The sequence below is a fragment of the Nanorana parkeri genome, unplaced genomic scaffold, assembly GCF_000935625.1.
Source record: "Nanorana parkeri isolate BGI_ZX_2015 unplaced genomic scaffold, ASM93562v1 scaffold1425, whole genome shotgun sequence".
Classification (NCBI taxonomy): Eukaryota; Metazoa; Chordata; class Amphibia; order Anura; family Dicroglossidae; genus Nanorana; species Nanorana parkeri.
This window is the reverse complement of record NW_017307693.1, coordinates 351,492-361,106: the sequence shown is the minus strand read 5'-3', so window position 1 is coordinate 361,106 and position 9,615 is coordinate 351,492. Positions and strand designations below refer to the sequence as shown.

Genomic DNA, 9,615 nt, shown 5'->3' with positions numbered 1-9,615 from the left:
ATGAAAATACCTGCTGCAAATTTTGTGCATTTGCTAACAGAAGTCTATCAATAGATTGTACATAACTACTAGGTCCAGCACATGGCCTGCAGATGATCTGCATTGTAAATATAATGTTACAAGTTTTTCTGTTGACCTTTGCTTTAGAGCTGCAGCTAACGATTATTTTCAAAATCGATTAGTTAGCCGATTATTAAGTTCGATTAATCGGTTAATCGGATAGAAAATTAAAATTAAAGTTAGAAAAAAACGGCTCCATTGATGGGACTGCTAGTTTGTATTGCGATTGTAGTCCATCACAGGAGCAAACTTGGAGCGGTGGAAGTAAAAAAGAAAAAAAAAGTGTGGTGTGCAATATAGTGAAATTAAAAGTGTAAAATTGAATGAATGCAGAATGCCACCGGCTATAGAGGACTACAAAACCCAGCAATAATGCATTATGGGTGGCGGTATTCTGCATTGCGCTGTATAATGTACTATTGCTGGGTTTTGTAGTCCTCTATAGCTGGTGGTGTTCGGCATTGTGCTGTATAATGTATTATTGCTGGGATTTGTAGTCCTCTATACAGCGCAATGCAGAATACCATCAGCTATATAGGAATACAACAAATCCCTGCAATACATTATACATACAGTGTATAATGTATTCCTCTATAGCTGATGGTACATTGCTCTGTATAATATACAGTACAGCACAATGTACCATCAGCTATAGAAGAATAAAAATCCCAGCAATACATTATAGAGCACCATGTGTGGGAAAGTGCAGTCGTACCTGAGCAGTCTTCCAGCAACTTGCTTCTGAGATCGGGCCTGTCTATCTGCCGCTGTCATCCCCCCCACCTTCTCCTCCTTACTACTTCTCCCCGCGTCCCTGTGCCGATCGTGGATGTGGGCGGGCGGTGAGCGTGAGGCGGGGAGGAGGTGCGGCGTGTGTAGCGTGGATGCGGGCGGGTCTGGCAGCGGCGAGCGTGAGGTGGGGCGGGCAACGTGTGTGGAGCTGTGGACAGGGGCACCTTATCAAAAGCAACTTGACAACTTTTTCAATAATCGATTATAATCGATTATGTCGATTAGTTGTTGCAGCCCTACTTTGCTTTATATGAAGGGCTCTATAAGTCAGTTCTCCTAAAAGTCCAGGTCATCTTGATCAATAACGTCCTCTTCCAAATGCTTCTTAGATTTACCGTCACAATCCTCAGCGATTCCATTGGTGTTTATATGCAGCTGCCCTTTACTTTCGCATTTATTTATAGTACCACCGGGGCTTGCTCGTGGAGAGTCCCCATCCTCCCCCTCAGAGGAACTATCGGGGTACATCTGGGAATGTTTACTGCTGGAGCTTTTTGACTGTCCATTTGGTGAGGTTTCCCCTAATGTATTGTTTGTTTCTTGACATCCTTCTAGATCCTCCGCAGAGCCGTTCTGTGTTATGAGAGAAGCTTGACCTAGACGAGATCTCCGGAAGTGTGAACTGTGGGGTTCAACAGCTTCTATGTCTTCCTCTTCAGAGTTTTCCTCAGTTTTGATCACAGGGTTCATGGTGTCATTTTCTTCATGGCAAGCCCCATTTTGAGTACACTCGGCTGCTACAGCATCATCATCATCATTGATGGGTTGTTCATCACCGGGGTCAGAAGTCTCTTTCATTTCCTCATGTTCGGATGATAATTCTTGAGCAGAGTCCTCAGCTCGATCATTGTGGATGTCCTCGATCTGGTTTTGCAAGTTATCTTCGCACACTGCTGTGTTGTCGTCATCTGCTGGGCAGTCTGCGCTCATCTCTGTCCCTTGAGCACCTGCAGAACATTTGTTCAGCTCATCAGTAATAACATTTTCTACTTCATCATCCAAATCTTCAGTAGATTTTTCTTCCGTGTTGGAGTCTTTGTTTTCCATTTCTTCTTCGTGTGCAGGTTCACATTGAAGGTCATTTGCTTCACATATTTCATCTTCTTCTACAGCTAATTTCTCCTCCTGGCCTTCAGCCTCATTATCTACACAATCTTGTCCTACAATGTCTGATTGTGTTGTCATTTCATCAGCAGCTTTGGAGGATAGAGAGGCAACATCAACATCATCTTCTTCATTCTGACCATCAGGACAAACGTTTCCAGTTGTGGCCTCCACATCGTTGTCACCTGCTTCTTGTCCAGCATTTTGTGGTTCATTGTTTTCCCTCCTCATCTTCAAAATCTGCTGAAGGTCAAATGCTCTCATGATAGGGGCATCTACAACAGGAGGCCTGGGCTTTGCTAGTTTTTGGGCCCTCTTCTGTTTTATGCATTTCTCACATGGGCAGAACTCATCGTTTGCTAGTCCACTGCTGTCATCTGCAAACGAAGCACTGAAAGTTAGCTCTTCTTCATCAGTCTCGCATGAATCATTAGTTCCAGCTCCCATGTCATTGCCACCTGCATAACCATGCATGGACCTTCGGTGCATTGTTTGCAAACGTCTTCGCCTTTCTTCTGCTTCCAAAGAAAACTTGCTCCTCAGACCAACATCGGGGGGCCTTGGCACCCTAATTCCAGCTCGACTCCTAATTTTCTTCAGTTCATTTGAAATGCTCCTCTGGATTCTTTGGCTTACCTCATTCTTAAGTTCTGAAATCATTTCATCGAGGTTGTCATTATTTTCTAAGTTCCACCTGACCTTAAATTCATTCATTGCATCCACATAATGAGTCATAAATTCCTTCTCAATTTTTTTCAATAGCTGTAGTACCCAAGCTGGGTCCGTTTTAAATGTTTGGTCATTAGTGGTTGGATTGTTTTTCTCATTTGAATCAGATGTAGATATGATAGTGGTCTGACCGTCACTGGAAGAATTGGCATCGTTCATCTCCTGTGAGTTAGATGTCTGGGTTTTCGCTTCGTTTCCACTATGGCTAAGGATATTCATGGTGGCATTATTACTCATGGCATGTTCCTCTGCAGCTTCTATATCAGTACTTCCATGTCCTTTCATAGAGTCTTTTACATCTCCATCAGAGTTGCTGTCTATCTTTTTTTCATTCATATTTTCATCCATCACATAAGACTTAGCCTCATCAAAACCAGCATCAGTAGTCTCTGTTGTGGCTGTTTGACCACTTCCTGTATCCTGGTCTCCAGAAGAACCCGGCCCTTCACCACAACATTGCACGGTTTTGGCATCACATTCCACTTCCTTAACTGCGGATTTTTCAGTTGCAGTACCATCCGCTCCACCAGTTATACTACCATCACCCGATCCACCAAACCCACTGTTGATGTCAACACCAGAGGATGAAACTGGAGTCAACTCATCTTCTCGGGAATAGTGCTTTGCAGACTTAGGATCCGTTATACTTTTACTGGTTGGACATCCTGCCCATAGTGCCTGCAAAATATTTAAAAGCTCAATATACTTTGAGTCATTTGAGTTTTTTGTAGGATCTGTTGGACCATCGTTTAGAAGTTGAAGACCAGCAAGGCATGAGATTAGGACCTGTGCAGAGTTACTGAGCTTTCTTCCCATGGTTTGTGATACTTCTGGTAAACTGTTTGATCGGTCAAGTTTTGATTCCTGGAATGGATTCAGAAGGGCTTTCATTATTTGCACAGAAGCATGTATGTTGTTTGGTAACGACTTTTTGTCACGGGTACAGTCCTCAGTCCCTGCCTCGTCTTTCACATTATTAGTTTTCGAGTTATTTGACAAATCGGGCTCATCGATTTCTTCCTTATCGGACAAGTTTGCGTCCGCTGTTTTATTATTGTCATTATCGGTACAACGCGCATCAGTCGCCTCCTTGTCAGTCCGGTCCTTTGTTTGCTCTTCCGTCGTGGAGACCTCATTCAGCTCACCGTTGTCCTTTTCCTCAACCTCCAGTTTTGGTAATTCAGTTTCGACATCCATAACAACCTTTTTCTGGCATTCTTCAACGTCATACTCAACAACCATCGTCTCTGAGGGAATCCTTTTAAGCCATTCGTTCACAACTTCTTCTGGAGAAACATTGGGTAGGGCAGATGGTGTAAGCTCATTATTGTTTTCTGCATCTAAAGATTCGACTTTGAGTTTTCTCTTTGAAGAACTAGAGCTGTTTTTACGTTTTTTGGTATTGTGAATATCTTCTGTACTATTATTTTTGGAAACAGAATTTTTTAGCATTTTGCAGGTCTCGATGCTAGCCTTAGACACCAACAACCCCTTTGATGCAGGAGTTGAAGCTCGTGAGCTATCTAACTTATCTCCGTTAATGTTTCTCATTGGGTCACTGTTCAGGCTGTTACTGGAATATTTATAGTGAGCGGATCGCAGATGTCTTTTGACTGGTTTTTCTTTTGGAGGTGAGGGGCTGTGAATGCAGGGAGTCTCCGAAGCCGATAAGCTGCTGCACCTTTCAGAATTTTCTTTCTGACCATTTAGCTTCTCCCCATCTTGACTGTTTTGGGACACGGCTCTGTCGCTGTCTTTTGAAGAACTGCGATCACAGATTTCAGAGGACACGACCGATTTGCCTTTCTTCTCAGACCTTGACGACACTCTCGAACTATCACTATAGTTTTTTTCATTTTCCGTACAGCTTACATTGTTGTATTTCGAGCTGAAGGATTGAGATTTACTTGATGGCCGTGAAACTGGAAGGCTTGCCCGACCATCTCCATCAGCGCCAGCGCCTGTGCATTCTTCAGATTTTCTGGTGCAGTGAGATTTTAAAGATTCATTGCAACTATCCTCTTGGATTGTGACTTCATGGTCTACTTGCTCCTGGGGCAAAGCTGCTTCTCCTACTGGTGACATTGTTTGGTGCGACCGGTTAGACTGAAAGCTTTGTCCTCGACTTGCTGCGTAGGGTTTTCTATGTGATTTAGAAGAGGCAGATCTGTTATCAGCAATAATAACCTCACCGTTTTCTAAACTGTCCTGGTGGTTCAATATTTTTTCGCCATTTTGGTTTGAAATGGAAGACAAGTGGAGAGAACTGCGGGAACCTTGATCACCGTTTTGGCTACAGCTTCTGTGTTTCTCTCTTCTTCTAGCTGAAGATTTGGAATGAGAGCTTGCCCTTGAGGAACACTTGTCACAATCACTTTTGCTGGATTTCAAGGGGACATCTTGGGCTGTATGTCCGCCGTTTTCTTGATCTTCTGTTATAAGTTCATTTGTGGTCACTGGTTGCTCTTCACATGCTTCACTGCAGTGGTCTCCAGACACTCCTGTTTCAGTGGAAACACTTCGCATATTCATAAGTGCTGCTTTAGTTTCGTCTCTTTCTTCATTTTCATTGTAACTGATATTTGACCCGAAGCTCTTGGTGTTAGCGCTGTCTCGCTTGAATAGTCTTCTCTGACTTGCTCTGGATTGCAGTGACTCTGAAACCCTACTGGCTCTTGGACTACAGTTTTCGCCATCGGAACAAGGTGTGGGAGGTGGTTCACTGCAGTCTTCCATGCTTCCCCTTTCGCTTTTCAGGTGTCCTTCAGAACGCTGTGACTGTTGGTTCTCCAAGGACATTTGACTCCTGCGGCTAGAACGTGACCTGTTTTGGCTGTCACCTGTCTTCTGCCTGCCTGTATCTGAGGATGCATCCACATTTGAAGCTGCAGTTGATTGACTACTATGACTTGTGCACCGACTAACTCTTGAGTATCTTATCGTCGTTTCTCCATTTTCTCGAGTTTCAGAATAACAAGAGGATTTGTGGACAACGTGCTCTGTGTACTCCTCAGAAGACATGGTGCGGAGGCTGTCTATGGAGGCTTTTTGATCAGACACTAATTTGTGGTGTGAGGAAGCGCTTGAAGCAGATGATCGAGTTTGCCAAGTTGCCCTCTTGGCATTGTCCTCTTGAGGGTTGGCATGCATGGGGTTCTTCCAGATGTCATAATCTTGACACTGCATGCCACAGTTGGCACAGTACATGTCTAACTCTGCGTCGTTAAGCTTTGAGCTGTACGAGTCGCCGTCACATGGATAAAACGACTCGTCCGTCTCAGAGAAGGTGTCTGGGTTCATCTCTTTTTTACCATTTTCATCAAACAAACAAAGCTGTTCACATGTTGCCTTGCCCGTTGTGCTGGACTTCTTTATCTGTGTTGACCATTGAAGCGTCTCCTCGTTGAGTAAGCGGAAACGCACCTTCATCTCCACCGACAGGCTGCCATCTTTGTTGACGTGAACCTTCTTTTCGATGTCGTCATTGATCAGGGAGTGGCTGGTGTCCTCGGATTTTCCGTTCGGACATGTGTTGGAATTAGACGCAAAGCCACTGTTTGCCGGCGACATGTTTAGCCCGTTTGGATCGGATTTTTCGGACGACAGGGATAACCTGGTCTTGTTGCTTGATGCAGAACGTGGGTGAATCACACTCTTCTTGGCTTTAAGTCCAAAATTTGCTGCGGGATTGTCACCATGCCAAAGAAAAAAAAAAGAACATAGCGATTAATTAACACATTTCAGATGGGTTGAGTCATAAAGACACAGTTTAAAAATGTTTGACTTTTTTAGAACTTTTTGCATGCTCTAGAAGACAGTCCATGAGGCAGCAGGTATCCTTCACGCCCATTGAAGTGTAAATCCAGCCAAAACATTTGTGTTAGTTTTGCATAGAGTGAGGATGACTTGGATCTTCTGTTCAGTTTCTATAGCTGCCCACTTGGGATTTTACCCCTTTACTTCCTGTCTTAGTGTCAACCTGAAATCTTAAAGGAGATCACACACTCCAATAAAAGGTTGAGTGAAGTTCTGATCTTTCAATGGAGTGCTGAAAAAAAGAAATGTCAGTATTGTTTTCCTGTCTCTTTTAGAGGACCTCTGTTTCCAGTCACAGTTTTGTCACCAAAAGGAAATTAAAAAGGAAGCCTGCCCAAGGGGCCACAGGCAACAAGAAGAGATTCTAGCCTTTCTCTGTACTCGGAATCAGTAGCGTCACAAAGAGGTGGGGGGGTGCGGCCCGCACCCGGGTGACACCATTGGAGGGGTGACACCACACCAAAATGACTCACAGTCATCCCCCTCTGAAAAGTCGGGCGCTCGGTCATGGACTGAATGCCCGACAGTATCAGGAGAGAGGAGGGGACCCGGCGGCATACCTTATCCCGCCGGGTGGCTGTCTCCTCCTCTCTCTGCCGACGTCCATCACCAAGATGGCCGCCGCCAGATATCAGAATACTGACGCGCTAACGCTTGCGCAGTGACGTCTCGGCGGGGTGACACTCGCTTACCGCTCCGGGTGTCACCCAGCCTCCGGACGCCCCTGCTCCGAATCTTAAAGCTGACTACCCTTCCAAGTTACCCTTGCAGCAGGGCTCTCCTCAGGGTTACCTGCTTGTTTCTGTCTAGGGGGGGGGGGGACAGAAAAAGCAGAGATACTTACCTTAATTATTGCTCCTGCAGGCTTCCACCCAGCTGCATGACCGGGCCCAGGAAGCCGTTGGTTACACTCTGATGTCATCATGTACAATGTAGGTCCAGCAGTCCTTTAAAAATTTTTTGGTTTCCTCTCCCTGTGTAGGGAGGACCCGATGGTCTTTATTATATTTACTTTAACACACGGTTACTACCTGTATTCATGACATGAATATGCCGCAAACCTATCTCCTTGTACCGTCAGGAATACTACATGATGTTGTTTTTGCTCACTGACTCCCGGACCCCTACATATCGGGACCTCCTTTTCTCTTTAATGTTTTTCAAAGCTGTCATTGCCCTCTGCTGCTTTCAATCACCAGAAGAGGACTTGATAGAAAAATTCTATCACACAGCTGATTGACAGTGGGCGGGTACATTACCTAGTTTGCTATTGGCTATTGCAAAGTGCAATAGCCAATAGGAATCTAGCTATGGATTCGTATGCCTTTTTGTTTCTTTTCTGACGGAAGGTCGGGCTGCGGCTCCCGATGTCCGAAAAGAAAAAAAAAACGATCACAGGGAAAGCTTTATCTGCTCGATCTAGCAGATAAACCTTTCCAGGAGGAAGTGTTTCTCTCCCGGGCCGCCGGGAGCCGCTATCCAATAGTGGGAGACTCCCGGAGCGTCCGGGAGAGTTGGGATGCCTGCATACCTACTTCTTTGTAATTGTTCTGAACAATCTTTTTTGTCTACAAAAAGTTTCAAAATTTCAAAATAAAGAATTTATTTAAAAAAATGTTTTGGTTGGAGTTACACTTCACTCTCGTAGCTGCGCGTGGGAGCAGGAATCACATGGAGATGCCCCATCCATCACCCCCATGTCTCCTAGTGCTGCAGCGTCAATACTGTAGATACTTCCTAATGGTCCATATGTATACCCAGCGAAGGGAGGCCAGGATGAAGCAAGAGTGGTGAAGGGGAGTATATGAGAGTGAGCATCTGCTGTGTGTGTGTGTGTGTGTGGGCGAATGACAAATCATGGACTAACACTGACACTGCATGGGGTGACAGTTATTACAAATGAGCCCTTTAAAGCGGATGTGGAAATAAAATTCAAGGTCCTCTTACACTCCCTGGGGCCCCTCCTCCATCACAAATCGCCTATCAGTAGGTGTAAAATGTACCTGTAAAGAAGACAGTTTGGGTTTATACTTACCCTACCCCCTCCCATCTTCCACCTGTGGCCCCTAGGCGAGGATGTGGATGACATCCAGGGAAGGCAGAATTTTGCAAGAAGACGCACTTGCAATGGACTGGGATGTCTTCTTGCGAAATTTTGCCGGCTTTGCATGTCCAGGAAAAGGAGTTGCGCTAATATCGTGCAACATAAAAATTTGCAACTGCCGCTATTTTATTCTATAGGATCTCGGCTTTCAGAAAATATATAGGGGGTTATTCACAGAGCTGCCGTAAGGCACCCGTGTGAATAACCGACCCGAAGTGAAGTGAGCCGAACGCTGTTCGGCTATTCACTTCAGGCTTGTACAGCTGATTTCAGCCATACATCGGGTGAAATCAGCCGTACATCGGGTGGCTTCGGGTCGGCCGAGCATGCTCAGCATGTTCAGCTGACCCGAAGTGCAGAAGAACTTCGACTCAGCCGATCCAACATCTGGATCGGCTGAGCCGAACCTCCGGCAGGCTACTCGTTGCTGTTTCTCCTATTCTCATATATGCCGAATAGTACCTGGTGGTACCGAGCAGAATAAAAAAACAGTTAAAAAAAAGTTGTTTTTTTTTAAACGATTGAGCGGAGCTAGCTGTGACAGTTAGCTCCGCCCAACTGTTTTGTATTGGCCAGGACCATCTGTCATTACAATGAGAGCTTGTCGGAGCCGGCGGGATATGAAAGCCGACTCTGCTAAGCTCTCCTCCTAATGGCAGAACAGCGTCCCCTGGTTACCTAGTAACCAGGGGACGCTGTTCTATCATTAAGATGAGAGCTTAGCAAAGTCGGCTTTCATATCACTGCCGGCTCTCTTAAGCTCTCGTCGTAATGACAGATGGGCGTCCCTGGTTACGGCTGGCTCCGGCCACTTGCAGATTCAGATCAGCATCCCTGGTTACCAGGTAACCAGGAATGCCCATCTGTCATTACACACAGAACCCGGCGGATATCACGGCATCTCTGACGGGTTCTCAGTGTAATGACTGAACGGCGTCCCTGGTTACCTGGTAACCAGGGATGCTGATATGAATCTGCAAGTGGCCGGAGCCAGCCGTGAGATGGCGGCC

General features: G+C 45.5%; 1 protein-coding gene across 1 annotated transcript in view; it reads right to left on the bottom strand.

Annotated features, from left to right (window-relative positions):
• Positions 1 to 1,128: 1,128 nt before the first annotated feature.
• RP1L1 (retinitis pigmentosa 1-like 1) overlaps positions 1,129 to 9,615 on the bottom strand; it is a 16,788-nt gene continuing 8,301 nt past the window's right edge. Inside the window, exon 3 of the mRNA XM_018569913.1 lies at positions 1,129 to 6,365. Within this exon, the coding sequence (XP_018425415.1) occupies positions 1,129 to 6,365 (5,237 nt within the window). The remainder of the gene's footprint in view (positions 6,366 to 9,615) is intronic.